The sequence below is a fragment of the Pterocles gutturalis genome, unplaced genomic scaffold (assembly GCF_000699245.1).
Source record: "Pterocles gutturalis isolate BGI_N339 unplaced genomic scaffold, ASM69924v1 scaffold14273, whole genome shotgun sequence".
Taxonomy (NCBI): Eukaryota; Metazoa; Chordata; class Aves; order Pterocliformes; family Pteroclidae; genus Pterocles; species Pterocles gutturalis.
The window spans coordinates 1-16,200 of NW_010118255.1; the positions used below are offsets into that span (position 1 = coordinate 1).

Consider the following 16,200-nt stretch of genomic DNA (forward strand, 5'->3'; position numbering starts at 1 on the left):
CAAACCATTCTATGATTCTATGATTATTGCCATAGGAAATATGCCACTATTGCCACAGGAAAAAACCCCAGCTCATTCTGTTCACTCTCTGTGTATTTTTTTCAGACAAAATTCTTTGTCTAAACTGCAACTCTTTATTTCAGATGATTCATTCCGGACACATTCTACTGGTAATAGTGGGAACGCTGCCTTTCCTTCCAGTTCTTGTCGCAACGTATTTAACTCATCTAACCAAAAGAACAATGGAAATAAGGAGAGTCAGTCCCGAAAAATGACCATGTAAGTGGTTTAGAGGGGGTTGAATTAAGACTATGGGTAACATTTTCAAAGGGCAGACAAAAAAAAAAAAAAGGGCAGACAAAAAAGCCATACATTAAACCTGTATTTATGCTATTTCTGTGCCCAGATTTTGAAATACAAAAACAACAGGGTAGAAATGTGATTTGTGCAATTACAAGTGTTTTGAAGATTGTGTTGTGTTCCCTTTTAATTAGTCTTTCACATTGGTTCTGCATGTGTTTGCATTCAGCTGGTAAATGATGGGGAGGATGGAATGGAACGAAGTGAAGGTTTATGTGTTTGGTATATAATAACTACAGTCACTGTGATTTAGCTGCCTGTAGTTTGAGATATAGAATATGTGTATTATTAGATGATTTAATTTTTTTTCCTCCTGTTTATGTGCTTATGTATGTTTATGTATTACTATGTAAGAATTTCATTATGAATTTTGAGAGTTATGATGAACGAGTAAAGCTGCTAGTTATTAAGGCTGCCTTCTTTGCCTTGCATTAACCAATTAGATAAAAAAATTTCAATGTTAGGCATCTCCCTCAGGCTGGTTTTCTTTAAACATCAGCCTAAACTGATCATTGTTTTGCAAGAACAAAATTTAAGACAAGTATGTTTGCTCCTGTGATAAAAGTGTAACAGTCTTTTCTTAGAAAATCATTGTGATGTGCACTTAGTCAAATCTCTGTAGACTCTAGCAGCTGATTCCCTGCCGATTCCTTTTACACTGTAACTTGCAGTTCTAAATTACTATCATTGGACTAGCTGTAATTTCGGGTGCTGAAACTGAGATTCTTTTTCTTTGCTATCAGAGATTTGCTTTCTTAGCCAAGGCAGAATGGGAAAAGAAAGGAGCTAGCTATAGCAAGAAATGGAAGTTGTTTGGGAAAGTAGACTTGACTGTAATAGGAGCTAGAGCTAGAAGCTGAAAAGGATGGGGAAATGCAGGCTGGGCCTTAGAATGGTGTGAATAGGTGTGAGAGACCAAGAATGAAAGGAGAATCCAGAAGGTGAGGCATGCATTCAGCTCCTTGTATGCATTATATTATGGTACAGTCTCTTGCTGTGTGATCACCTAAGGTTTTTTTCTTCTCGAATTTGACCACTTTCACTGTACATGGTAAATTTGTTATGGAATGAAATCAAGCTTGCATAGTGACCTATTGTTTGTAAAATTGCATTTTCTTTGTAGAAAACGTTGGAAGATAAGTAGTGAATGAAGGTAGGCTGTCTGTGTTGAGTCAGTGGTTTCACAGCAGAAGTACCTCAGGTGCCAAGTCAAGTTTCATGCTGTCTTTGCCAGAGTCTAATGCATTCTCTTAAATAGTACCCACAGTACTTACTACATACTTTTTATAGGTGACCATTAGGTTGTCACTTATTTCAAAGTGCATGGTTTCAAATGCAGCATTTAGATTAATTAGATTAATAGACATGCTGACATTTTCAGCTATGGGTCATGTATATTGAGTACCTAAAATGACATACAGTGGTACATACTCTGAAAAAATCAGGTATGCTCAAAAATCCATGTGCTTTCACTAATCACTGTACACCTCTGTTTCCTGTCTTTAAAACCAGAAAATTAGTTCAAATTTTGTATTTTTTTTTAACAGCCATTGTAGAAATTCCAATTACTCCTCCATCTCACAAGGATTTGGAGGAGAGTAAATGGAATAATATTCACAAAGCAATTAGATGTAAAGATTAGTTAGACTTATTTTTTGCATCACCAAAAACTTTTCTGAATTTCAAAGTTTTTTCTATCTGTCACTTAAAATAAAACTGCTATCTTCTGTTTGAACAGAAAGGGACATAAAAAGACCCACACAGAGCAGTTTGTACTTTTGTCTTCAGGCAGGAAAGTGGAATATATGAGACTCAGCTTTAAGTCTCAATGTACCATTCCCAAGTGAATACCTTAACAGCAGACTATTTGAAAGCAGGTATCTGATCAAACACAATGATCTGGATGCTCTCCCTGTTTCAGAGAGCCCCTAAACTGCATGGTGTCAGAATATAAGAGGACAGACTAGGAGAAGAAAAAAATTTTTGGAGAGAGAAGAGCAGGCTTAGGATGACCTACATTTACCTCTGAATAAGAGTTTCAGTGTTCTGTGTTCTTATGGGAAAACAAATCTCTCAAGCTGGTATAATGTCTGCTGCACTGTAGATTCAATTTCTCTTTTGTAATCTGGCCCAATACTTATTTTCGTAAGAAAATGGAGCAGCTCTATAAGGAGATATTAAGAGATACAGATACAGGAATGGTTGGTGGTAAATGCACATAACCTTGCTGTCCACAGATATGTTTAGGTGTACCTCTTTCTTTTGCTCAGGAAGTTAATCCTGTTGCTAAATACATACATCCTAAAATAAAAAAAACAAACAAACAAACAACCCAGTTTCAAGGAAACATTATTTTCTAAGTTAAATGACAGAAAAAATTGATGTCCAAATATATAAGCAGCTGACAAAAATTACTGAGAGAAGTATTTGAAAACAGTACAATGAGGTGAAATTGAATAGGTGCTCATGAGTGAGTGTTACCATCTATGGTCTCACTATGGCATAAAACTTGTGAGAAAATAATAACTGAGTATATGTTTAGAGTATATGATCATGTAAATTTACATATATGCTGGTTAAACATTGCACTGACCATCTTAATTCTGGCAAGTCCTAGCTTTTAGCTTATTTGCTCTGCAACATGAATAAGGTAACTTCTAATATGTTTCTTTTTCTAAGTAATTATGTGTGTTTGTGAAGAACAGAAGATTTGGTAGTAATATGTTGTTTAATAATTAAAATGTCAACAGATATAATTAATGATTCTTAGTTCAAAGTGATGTATGTTTGGACAAAATGTTATTTAATTGTTTAAGTGTAATATTTTCCATAAAACTGCTCTACTAAATATTGGCAAATGTTTAGTTTTGGCAACACAGTGCAGTTTGCAGGGATGAAGGACTTCTGATTGCAAATATTAATGTTCAAGGAATTTTTCAAAACCCAAAGTTACTTTGGTGGAGAACTGAGGTCTTTACTTACCATACTTATGAGTTCAAACATTTTGTTTGTCCCATTTCAGAGGTGTGCGTGCCAATTAAAATGTTCTCTCCTTTTGTAAATAATATAGGTGCAACAAAAAAACAAACAAACAAAAAAAAAAAACCAAACCAAAAAACCAACTCAGTAAATCCTGATCCAGTGCTCACAAGCAAGTGACAAGAAAATTACCTTTAGCTTCGATGTCATTTGCTGGACCTTAGGTAATACTCAGGCAATAGAAAATGCAAGAATTATGCTAAAGATGCACCTGTGTAACTTAATAGTGGAATCACAAAAGAAATTAATAGGAAAAGATCACAAAGAGCACTGGTTGAGTATTTCATTGCACAAGAGACTTTACTTAAGTCAATTTACAGAGCAAACATGCTTTTCTGACTTTCTGTTGAAGAGTTGCCAGTAAGATTATGAATCATTCTAGTGCAGAAATTGACATGATTCATAAACACTGCACTCCATCAAGTTGTCTGATCTTGTACTATTATGCAATGTAGCTTTATTATCTTCTTTTAAATGTTTTAATTTTTATGGGATTAAGATATTTTCTTTTGGGATGGGGATTTTTTTTGTTGTTTGAGCTTACATTGCTGTAATATGACTGTTTTCAATATGAAATTGTTTAAAACTATTTTCCAGGACTTCATAGATTCATCAATAAAAATATCCAAAAGTTTACAGGCAGCATTTAAGAATTTTGCATCTTGCCTACAGACATACAGATGGTGCCTGATTTTGTTTCACTTTCAATTAAAACTTACTTCAAGAATGAGAGCTACAGGTTTTCCATCCTGTAAAATGTGGGAGTAGACTTCTTGTTGTATAAGTATCGATTTATTATTAATAAATTGATATCAGTATTTTATAAGATGTCTACAACCGACCTTTAAGAGGTGCACACTGGTGTGTGACCATGTTGTAACAATTATATGCATAAGTATCTTAAAGTAGTGTCTTTTGTCCAGTCATATAATTGCTTAGGAAGTTGAGCAAAAGATGAAGTAGTTCTGCCACTGATCTACTACACTTCGAGTTGGTTACTGACGACTTATAATCATGCTTTCATCCTGCCATTTAAGATGCTAAGAGTTCTGAGGTCTAGTGGGAATGCCATGTGATTTGGGTCCCATTTCTCAGATGAAGCTAGTAGGTATCCTGACACTGATAGATTATCATGATAGGTTCCAACAGCAATTTTAAAAGTGTGAAACAGAACAGCATATTGTGTTGTTTGTAAATGATACTGTAAAATATTGATGCAAATTCGTATTTCCACAGAGTTCTACAAGTTAATTCGTATTCTTTGAAATATTTCTGATCAATGCAAACAGTTGTTAATTGACATAGCTACAACTCTGTGACATTGAAGAACAGTGTATTTACAGAATAAAAAATTAAGGCTAGGACAAATGCACAAGTTGCCCAAATGACACTGTGGTCAACAGAAGACCTAGAAATAACACTGTAAGTTTCTCTGTCTTCCCTGTCCTCACTTTCCCCAGATTTTATAATGGGTTAAGCTGGAGACTTCTATCATTATTTGTATCCATGAGTAGACTGCTTGTAGTACCTTAACCATCTCACTTAGAGGGATCTCTATATGAGCTTCTGTAGGAAACTTAATAGAGAAATATACCCTTCTTGTGAAGAATGCCCTCAGAATGTGTCCATTTGGCTCTCTCAGTAGGTGCAGTAGAGCAATTAGTAATTTTTAAAGTACAGCAACTAGGAGTTATATTAAAATGTTGCACAATATAGCAGTTTATTATGTTATGTTGTTTAATAATATAGCAACAACATATTTTGTGTGTTTCTTTTGTATGAAGAAAAAACAGAAAATCAAACTCTTAGATCTTCTGACAGAAGAAAAATGAAACCAGAGACTGGTGGAAACAACGTTCTGGTGTGATAATGTGGGAGCAGCAGATGGGACTCTAATGCCTGGAATGAATAAAATGCATCTTGCAATGTTAAAACTTTTCCTTTTAAATAAAATCCCAAGCTGTAAAATATGTTCCGATAAGTAATGTCATGGTTGCAGAATTCTAATGTTGTAGTGAAATGTTATGAAATACAACTTAAGCTATGTGCTCGTAACTGCTGCAGCTAAAGAGAGGATTCTGTTTTGTTCAATTATGCCTTTGTAGTTCAAATTCGTGGATTTAGAATGCACGTACCCATTAATTGGCTTATTTACAATTTTAGCAATTCTTAGCACCCGTGTTTTATGCAAGAAATAGAAGGAATTGTTATGAATATGAAAAAGTAATCCCACATCTTCAAACTTAAGACCAAAATCCAGAACCATTGATCAGTCTGTAAAAACCATAAACTTTAGTAGCATTGTGGTGTGAATTTGAAGGCAATGTTTCTCCAAGTACTGAGTAAAGTTCATAAAAATCCTGTGTAAGTTTCAAAGCAATCTAAAAGCAGATGATATAAACAAAAATGTTGTATTTCATAAGTTTTGCTGTATAAATACTTGTTTTATTTTTTAGTATTTCAGATTGTATTTTCACTCGAATAATTTATAATGATGAATCTAGTTTTTAATCAGCCGCTATGGCAAGCTATCATGCTTCAGTGATGTCATCTGCATTTGTTTGTATTAATGCTAATGTTTCTATCAAAATTTGTCTGTGGGAAAACATTAAATTCTATTTTAAAAAGTTCTATTTATGCCAATACTTGGGAGACAGCCTATGAAGCTATTGTCAGCTTCTTTATTTCAAAAATGGAATCAGCAAAAATATACTGATATAAGAAATATGTGGTTTTTAAAATTTATTGGTGTATGATAAAGATTATCTTATCTGTGAATGCATATGCGTGTGTGGTTACTTTTTATAATGTAAAAATATGAATGATGATTTACTCAAAATAAAACCTAGGACAATGCTGTACATGCATGTTCTTGAAAAAAGTTTCTCAGGGCATCTTTTATAATTAAATAAAAGCATTTACCTATAGAAGGTATTTATTTTAAATAGTAATAATGCTGGATGTATGCTGTCTTGTGGGAAGTACAAAATTGTGTCTTTGGATGCAGCAGTGTTTTACTGTCTGAATTCTTAAGCTTCTTACACTGCACTTGGATTTGGGTGTTCTCTGTCTTTAGTCACAGACATTATTTGGATTCTGTGGAAACACTCAAGTTTTCATTTTGTTCTGCAACATGGCATAGGATCTTGTAAATCACATATTTCTTTAAAAGCTTCTTCAGGTATTATGATGTTTAACATGCAGTATTGATACAGCTATACAGATGACCTATACTGGCTCCTCCTAGGTTCTGCTTTTGTCTCATTAACAAAAACAGATAATCCCAGTTCCCCAGGGACAGCTAACTCAACGTGCCAGCTACAGGTGCTCACTCATGGGCCCCAGGAGACTGCTCAATCTGTTCTCAGTCTGACTTCTACCAGGGACCAAACTCAGATCAGCAGTAATCAGCTGCAGAACAGGACTCTAAACTGTGTTTGACCCTCAGATGCCTTTACTAGAGCAATGCAGAACAGCCAGTAAATTCAGAAACTTGAAGCCAAGCTATTTCTCCCCATACTAAGCATGTAATGACTTCTGTATACAGTCTGTCTTTTGTTTCTTACTGGCTGTCACTTGTCTGTCATTTTTAGCTGATTAATTCATTTAATGCTGATAACATGTGCTCCACTCAGTAACCCTACTATGTATTAAAGTCCTGCTATATAATCTTTAAATGGTCTATTTAGACATTTTTTGCTCTGCACATCTTACTTGTACAATACTCCTGGTATCTCGTGTATACTTTCAACAGTTCTTCACACTACAGACCTCCATCCCAGCAGTCTTTTGTGGGACTGCCTACTTCTGGTTTACTTCTGTTGGACAGTACCAATACTTTTGAGTTGTTTGTAGCATTGTTTTTACCTGCAACTCAGAAAAAACAGCTGGAGGTCAACTGTACAGTGATAACTGAGTGGTTCTCTATAGCAGCATTTCTCCTGGTAAGCATTCAGAGGCAGGAAGGAGTGGTCTTCTTTCTGGATGCATTCATACTGCAATATGGAGTAAGGTTAGGTGCACCTTTGTAGTCTAGTCAGGTACCAGAGTCTACCTGCTAAATGCTTTTGTGAGTGGCTTACACCAGTGTCTGGGTTGCTGTGAGTAGATATCTAATGGTAACAGAGGTCGTTTGTAGAGGGGTTTAACAGCTTTGCCCCGTAACGTATCTTTTGTATCTTCTCTTGTGGATGCATCTGTCCATGTGCATTTACTGATAGACACCTTTGAAGCTTCTGTGCCAAATGATTTTGAAAACTCTTCTGCCCTCTTTGGGCAACTGTTTTGTGCAGGCTGTGTGAGCAAGTAGAGTAATGCTTAGCTCTGTTAGTTATATATAGCTAGAAGTAGCTTTTGCTTTTTGTCATAGTTTATATATAGGACTATAGGACTGCTAATTAAAATTTAGAGTATTAAAGACCTTGCTGCTCTATTGGAATTGCTTCACTACTTAATAAAGTAAATTATATTTAGATTGTGGCAATATTTTTCTGAAACATTTTGGCAACACTTTTTGGTTTTTAGGATGAGGTCTGTGAATAAATTTATTTCACTTTTATGGAGGTATGTTTTTTCCTACCCAAGTCTGTCTTAGTTCAGACATGGAGTCCTGTTATGTAGTTCACCCTGACATCTAGATGATAGCACATGCAGAAATTCTGTTTTTAGGGGAGGCCCAGTTTGGTGTTATGAAGTAGTACAGATTCAGATTTTCCAGGTTCAGCATACCTAAATTATTTTTCAGAATTATTTTGTCATTAATAGAAAGAATATTTTAAAAGTGGGACATCAGGTACCCTGAGAAAATGAAGTGATTTGATACTCTCAGATAACACTTTATAAATACTTTGAAAGAGGTCACAGTCCTGGACAATGCAGACTTCATGAGAGACAGCGCAATTTTTACAGAAATAAAAGAAAGATCTCTAGGCAGAGGCTGTAAATTCTCTTTTAGGGCTTGATCCTGCTTCTGTTTTTATAAATGACAAAATTCTGCTAACATTCAGGTCAGTAGACTCTTTAGTCTCATTGCAACAGAAGATAACATTGAGGAATATCAAGCCTGTAGTGTTTGGGAATGAGCTTCCTGAATATTTTGGCATATAAATCTCTGGTTTTTATTAAGACATCACTAAAATGTTGAATTTTGAAAGTTCAGTTCTGTGGGGTTTTTTTAATTCACATGGTAGATTTTACAAGACACGTTTTTGTCACTTTGTGACATTTGTAAATTTAGCTCGTTTAATAAAATATGAATAGAATGACCTACTGCAAGCTAGAGAGACAAAACAGATTTTCAAATTTTCATCTTTCACTGTCTCTTAATTCTAATGTAAGTTAATAAAATAGAAATAAAACCTCTTACATACCCCAAAATAGAAACTGTTGCCTTTATTCATATTTCTGTTGGATCAACTACCCTGCCAATGAAGAGTAATGTTTTAAAAGTTTCTTCAAAAATCATAAAAAGGAATGGTCGGTCCACTTTGATGACAGGAGGCACTGTGAATGCAGTTATTTCTGACCCACTAGCTGCTGTGGCCTCAGTTCCTTCTTCATCCACTTCAATTACTGCCTTTTGGACAACCTGAAGTGCAATGTAGAAATAAAATATGTGACAGAAATAAATATTAACATGAAGAATGTTTTTCCAAGTGCAAGGCATTCGGTTCAAGTAGGCTTCTATTAAGCATTAAAATTAGTAAGTCTGTGCAATCTAGCTCTGTCTGTTAGACTGGTAGACCCATATGCTGTCTACTTCAGCAGAGGAGTTAGTACTACCAACATGACTACATGGATGCGAGTTCAGCTGTCATTGTGCTTTTCCACATTTCTGAGCATAAGCCTCACTTTTAGAGATTTTGTTCTTCCAGCTGGTAGCATGAAGCAACCAATGCATTTGTATAGTGTTCTTCCTTGACACTGAAGTGTACAAGGGAGAGTTTCTCAAAAGTGGGAGGTGTGTCCTGGTTTTGACTGGGCTAGAGCTATTTTTCTTCTGAGTAGTTAGAATAGTGCTGTGTGGGATTTGGTTTGAGAAGAATGTTGATAATGTACTGATATGTTTAGTTGTTGCTAAGCCAAGGAGTTTCCAACTTCACATGCTTTACTAGTGAGCAAGTGCATAAGAAGCTGGAAGGCAGAGTAGCCTGAGCAATCATAGAATCGTAGAATGGTTTGGGTTGGAAGGGACCTTAGAGATCATCCCTTGATGCAGCCCAGGATCCAGTTGGCCTTCTGGGCTGCAAGCACACACTGCCAGCTCATGTTCAGTCTTTCATCTACCAACACCCCCAAATCCTCCTCAGGGTTGCTCTCTATCCATTCTCTGCCCAGCCTGTATTTGTGCTTGGGATTACCTCGACCCATGTGCAGGACCTTGCACTTGGCTTTGTTGAACTTCATGATGCTTGCACAGGCTCACCTCTCAAGCCTGTCCAGGTCCCTCTGGATGGCATCCCTTCCCTCCAGCATGTCGACTGTGCCACACAGCTTGGTGTCACCAGCAAACTTGCTGAGGGCGCACTCGATCCCACTGTCCATGTTGCTGACAAAGATGTTAAATAGCACCGGTCCCAGTACTGATCCCTGAAGGACACCAGTTGTCACTGGTCTCCATTCGGACACTGAGTCGTTGACTGCAACTCTCTGAGTGCGACCATCCAGCCAATTCCTTATCCAGATGGTGGTCCATCCATCAAATCCGTATTTTTCCAATTTGGCCACCAGGATGTTGTGTGTGACAGTGGGACAGTGTCAAATGCTTTGCAGAAGTCCAGGTAGATGACATCAGTTGCTTTTCCTTTGTCCACTGATGCTGTAACTCCATCATAAAAAGGCCACCAGGTTTGTCAGGCACGATTTGCCCTTGGTGAAGCCATGCTGGTTACCAGTCACCTCTCCTTCATTTTCCATGTGCCTTAGTAGAACCTTGAGGAGGATCTGCTCCATGATCTTTCCAGGCACAGAGGTGAGAATGACTGGCCTGTAGTTTCCCAGGTCTTCTTTTTTATCCTTCTTGAAAGTGGTTGTTATGTTTCCCCTTTTCTAGTCAGTGGGAACTTCACCAGACTGCGATGACCTTTCTAATACGATGGATAGTGGCTTAGCAACTTCATCCACCAGTTCCCTCAGGACCCGTGGATGAATCTCATCAGGTCCCATGGACTTGTGCAGCTTCAAGTTCTTTAGATGGTCTCAAACCTGATCTTTACTTACGGTTGGCAGATCTTCCTTCTCCCAGTTCTAACCTTCACGTTCTGCAACTTGGGTGGTGTGTCCAGAGCCCTTGGTGGTGAAGATCGAGGCAAAGAAGTGATTGAGCACCTCAGCCTTCTCTGTATCCCTCATGGTCAGGTCTCCAGTGTCCTTCTGGAGAGGGCCCACATCTTCCCTAGTCTTCATTTTATCACTGATGTACTTGTAGAAGTTCTTCTTATTCCCCTTTATGTCCCTGGCTAAATTTAATTCTGTCTGGGCTTTAGCTTTCCTAACCTGATCCCTGACTGCTCAGACAGCCTCTTTGTATACCTCCCAGCTAACCCGTTCTTGCTTCCACTCCCTATATATTTTCTTTTTGTGCCTTAGTAAGTCCAGAAGCTCCTTGTTTATGCATGGAGGCCTCCTGTCTTTCTTGCCCACCTCCATCTTTCTTGGGATGCACTGCTCCTGTGCTTTGAGTAGATGGCCCTTGAGTATTGACCAGCTTTCTTGGGCCCCTCTTCCCTCCAGGGCTTTGTCCCATGACACTCTGCCAAGCAGGTTCCTGAACAGGTCGAAGTCCAGAGCAGTGAGCTTGCTGCACACCCTCTTTGACCCCCTAAAGATTTTGAACTCAACCATTTCATGGTCACTGCAGGCAAGGCTGCCCTTGAGCTTCACATTACTCACCAGCCCCTCTTCATTGGTAAGGACAAGGTCCAGCATAGCACCAATGAGTCCAAATTCACCAGTGGGATATTCCATATCATGCGATGTCATACTCAGTATATTAAAGGTGTTGGAGAGGAAGCTCACTCTCTTTCTCTTCCAGGATTGTGGTTTTGAGACTTTCTCTGCTCTGAGATCATTAGCCGGGAGCCAGCAGGTGGTGAGCAGTTGCACTGTGTATCACTCATTTGTATGTATGTATGTATGTACGTATTATTATTTGTAATTTTGTTCTGTATCAACCGTTAAATTGTTCTTATCTCAACCCACAAGTCTCCTTATCTTCACTCCTCTGAGTCTCTCTGTCATCCCACAGGATGTGTGAAGTTGAGCAAATGACTAGCGACTGACTGGTGTTTGGCCACTGGTGCCAACAGCGGGCTCAGCAAAGGGCTGTTGTGGTTTTAACCCAGCTGCTCACTCAGTCCCCCCAGGCAGGGTTGGGGAGAGAATCAGAAGGGTAAAAGTGAGAAAACTCGTGGGTTGAGGTAAAGACAGTTTAATAAGTAGAGCAAAAGCTGCGCACGCAAGCAAAGCAAAACAAGGAATTCATTCGCTACTTCTAGGTGGCAGGCAGCTGTTTAGCCATCCCCAGGAAAGCAGGGCTCCTTACATAGATTTATAGCTAAGTTTTTAAATCATGTGCCCAATTAATCTCTATTCGAGTCTTGTTTTCCTCAACTGGTTATAAATCCAGCTTGTTGCAGAAATTTCGTTAGTTTTACTCTAATGTATGAATTTGCATTTAGCATTAATTTCATTTCATCTGTTCCACACACTCCAGTTCTTGAGGTCACCAGTTTCTCTGTGTTATCTCTTTTATCTTCTTTCTTTGACCATGCCTCTTAATTTTCTATCATCAGCAAATTGTCTTTTGTATAGACTAGCTGTTTTTTTCTTAATGGGACATCTCTGGTCACATAGACTTGTTCTTTCTTGATATTGGTGTGATTGTCAAGTCCTTTTTCTTCCATTCTTTTCTGGTTCTCATTCTGCCTCTGTTTTCTGTTAGTTTTCTTAATGGGACATCTTTCCTCCTGTGATGGGCTAGATTTGGAAGGTGTTGAGCACAGATGAAATGTAACCACCCCTTACTTCTACATAGCTTGTACTTGAAGTGGGATCTGTACTGATTAAGGTGTGCAGATTCCATGCACTTGGCAGATGGAAGTCCTTTCCTATTAGTGTCCGTGTATGTGTCATAGTCTATTGGCTGAGCCATTTAAATACTATTATAATCCAAGCAGCAAATTATTTTAGAAGGCTTACCTGTGAAACTGCTACATATCCTTGATCTGTGAGATGACTAAGATCTGCCATACGTGTAAAGAGATTTTTAATTCCAAGAGCATGAAGCAATTTCTTCATTTTGTATTTTTGCTCTAGTTTGAACTTTGGAAGTGAAATATCCACTTTTCTGTTTGAAAAAAGAAAAAGGTCAATGCAAACTTGTACTATATAGTAGATTATCTGACTGCTGAAGTGTATGCTACTGAGGAGTTAAGCTTTACACAGAAAAAGAAGGGGAAAGAACTAAACAGTCTCTAAATTTAGGTTGGCAGAATATCATCTCTGACCTGTTGATTGCCAACGATGCTAGAAATAATTTCTTTCTCTCTATAAAATACTTCCACCAGCACTTAGAGTGCCTTGGTACCAGGGTGACACACTGATTTATTGACCAGTGAAAAGAATTTTCACTTCAGGAATCACATTTCACAGGAATAATTTGGGTTTACATTTTCATATTCAAATTTATCCATTACTCTGGGTTTCCACTGGTGGGAGAGGTTTCATAAATATACCGCATACCTAGATTTATTGTGCACTTTGCCTAGCAGTGCTAAACTTAAGGAGGAGAAGGCCTAAGGAAGCATTTGGAAGGGCTAGACTGATTATGCCTTTGGAGAGGCATTCATTTCTGAGACAAGCCACAGACTTGTCACCTGAGAGTACGAGTTTTCACATGCTGCTTGGGGTTGGGGTGGGCCATTAAAGGACCTCTACTCTGTAGATACCTAATGCCACAGAAACACCAGCATGTTAAAGGGGTTAGGAAGACCAGCTAATCTTTGTTGTGGTTTGTTGTTTTGCTGCACGGCATAAAAGACGTTAAGGCCAATGAATGTCAAAGCAGTACCTGGTCTTCATGTTTCCAAGCCAGGATTCCACAAGCTCTGTGGTCAGATGGTCTTCAAGCGAAAGGTAATCTCCCTCCTTTTCTGGGATGACAATCAGCATGTGGGCTTTCCCTTTGTAGGGCAGCTTTATTACAGTGCATCTTAAGTTCTCATCGAAAGTTGAGTTAACTTTATCTGACTTGAACATCATGGGTACCTGTACACTTCTGTATTTGTTTATGTGGAAAGTCTCTGTTTCTGTGAATTTGGAATTAAATGGATAGAGCCACTTGCCTGAGGAAAGAAAGAAAATAATTATCTGCGTTTAGACTTGTTCAGAAAAATGTTCAGAAACTCTTCAAAAAAAAGTATAGGATAGTTTCTTTATCAAGTTGAAGTGGATGCCAGTTGTGTCTGGGATAAGTGGATGACAATTGCAGTATATTTAGTGTATGTGCTTTAATTTTTTTACAACAGGAAAAGGAAGTAATCCACAAAATAAACTCCTTCATTTGCAGGGAAGGAAAGGAAATATTTTTCTAAGGTTGATTAGTTGCCAGTCAAGTTCACAACTGATATCCCTTTTGTTTACCGAATGCCAAATGAACATTTGTCTTTTATTAACATATCACCTTCTCTGAAATTATCAGCTGTTCAAAATCCTGTTTTTAAATTAATTACATGGTCTTTTAGATGGGGATTCAGCAGTGCACTGGAATGTGACCTCTTCTGTACTAATGATTCTGATCTCTACTGTTGCTTTCAAATATAGCCACAGTCATTTATCTCTTTTCTCTGATTTTCTGCCACGGAAAGTAACCTTGGCATTGGACAAACCGCACTTTTGTAAATACAAAAGAATAACTTAGTCCACAGGGAGACTGGATGGCTCAGGTGTAATTTTCTTTGTTCTCGTGTTTCCATTTATTTTAGCAGGGTTTCTGTGGATGGCATTTGCTGAGCGCCTTGGGCTGGAGTAGTGGCTGTGACTATGGGTTCTCTGCACAGCATTCCTCTCACTGCCTTTGTTTCCCTAGCTCTTTGTCTTTGCTTTTTACCTAACCACGTGTCTCTGGCTTCTGTATGGCTGTTTCAGAGTAAAGCATGGGCTATGGCTCCCTGTCAGTGCCAGGATCTCCTTTTGGAGTCCCTTATCTATCTTTTAAGCTGGTGGTCAGAAAGACTTCCAGAGCAGGAAAAGGAGCATAAGGTATTTGGCAGCAGAGGACCTCTCCACACAAGTCTGTGCCTGTCACAGCTATGTTTTCCCTCACACTGTAAGGTAATATAATGAAGTACTTTGTCACTTTGGTTCCCCTGGGGAAAAAATTTCCTGACTGAAATAGAGATATTATTTTTGTTTTCATGATTTTGTGTACTATGTAAAATCATTCAATGGTTTTATGCCTAGTATTCAGCATTCAAAAAACTATCATGATTAAGGCTTTTTCATTTTAATTGGTGAGTGACAATTAAACATCTTTTTTAGTCATAAAGAGGGATCACTTGGGTATAGATTGAGATAGTTTGATGCAGGACTTTTTGTACTCTTTGAGACTCTCTTGTGTGGAAGAAAGTGTAGAAGAATTGTTGTTCTTTACCATGAAAAATAATTTCCTATTAAATAAAACCAATAGAAGAAAGTAAATCTAGAGACATGTAGAGAAAACAGGACATCTGAATTCACTTTAACTTCCCCTAGGGTAGGTGAAGTTGGAGTCCTGTTTCTTCTAATAAATAATCATTTTGCAAAACAAAAAAAAGTTACCTTTAAAGACAATGTAGTCCACAAGTAGCAGTTTGTTGTGGCGGTCAAGCTCTTCAAAAAGTTCAGGGATTTTTCCTTTGGTCCTTTTGTTAATATTTTGATTTATGACAAATTTTGCCTGTGTGAAGTTTTGAAAGTCCACTTTCAGGAATTCCATATCAAAGTACTGCTTAGATAAATTGAGGAAAGCCTCCTTGAGTCTGAAGTCCTTTTGGATAAAAGAAAGAGTACCTTGCACCAGGAGAAGTTCTTCATTCATTGTGATATTATCTTTCAGTTGTTTAAACAAAGCTGCTAAACGATGGCGATCCATTCTGTCCTTCAAAACATGGAGGTTTAGAGCTTTTACTATTTGTCTGTGTGTTTCCCCTTTGGCTGCCAGCATATATGCAGTCATAAGAGTGGATACAGAAAGGGGAGAGATGATTACATTGTTATCATGTGTCATTGCTATTTTTCTGTAGAGGTTAAATCCAAAATTTGCAGTCTTTTCAGTGAAGTTGTAGAGAGTGAACTCTTCGAGATCTTGCTCTTCAAAAGGCTTAGAGATATTTTTATGATGATGCCACTCTTCAGAAATATTGACATTTTTATTTCTTTCCAAGAAATTATTCTCTTTTTCCTTTGGAATTTTAGGTTTGATGCCAGCCTTGCTGATTTCAACACATATTGCACTTAAGAGAAGTATGTAAATTCCTGTTTTCATGTTGACATCCAGTAATGAACTCTTTTTTTTTTTTCCTAGTAAAGAAGATGGAAAAAGAAAAAAAAAAGGCAACACAATGACTTTTTAGTTTGCTTTCTATTCACAATGCAAAAGGTCATAGATGTAGCGAGGTGGTCTTCCTGCATCTGAAGTGTATACACTCTAAATCTAAGATCTGGTTCCTATTTGAAAGGTCTTACTTAGATCAAGGAAAGAGAGAAGTTTCCAACATCATTAAGTGAATCCAGAAGAAATGTCACAATCTTATGGTATTGGTT

The 16,200-nt window shown here is 37.7% G+C and overlaps 1 protein-coding gene across 1 annotated transcript; it reads right to left on the reverse strand.

Moving 5' to 3' along the window:
• Positions 1-8,757: 8,757 nt before the first annotated feature.
• SERPINA10 (serpin peptidase inhibitor, clade A (alpha-1 antiproteinase, antitrypsin), member 10) lies at positions 8,758-15,951 on the reverse strand. The gene is made up of 4 exons (XM_010076136.1): positions 15,217-15,951; positions 13,469-13,742; positions 12,598-12,745; positions 8,758-8,986 (listed from the first exon to the last, which is right to left on the reverse strand). Exons 1-4 carry the CDS (start codon positions 15,920-15,922, stop codon positions 8,795-8,797), a joined length of 1,320 nt encoding a protein of 439 aa, XP_010074438.1. The 5' UTR covers positions 15,923-15,951; the 3' UTR covers positions 8,758-8,794.
• Between the last annotated feature and the right edge of the window lie 249 nt (positions 15,952-16,200).

Excerpts from the sequence above, each read along its gene's own strand:
- SERPINA10 (XM_010076136.1), bottom strand. The coding sequence starts at position 15,922 with ATGAAAACAGGAATTTACATACTTCTCTTAAGTGCAATATGTGTTGAA. Across the intron at positions 12,746-13,468 it reads CTTGGAAACATGAAGACCAG|AAAAGTGGATATTTCACTTC; the intron begins GTACTGCTTTGA and ends TTTTTCAAACAG. Across the intron at positions 8,987-12,597 it reads GATATGTAGCAGTTTCACAG|GTTGTCCAAAAGGCAGTAAT; the intron begins GTAAGCCTTCTA and ends ATTGCACTTCAG.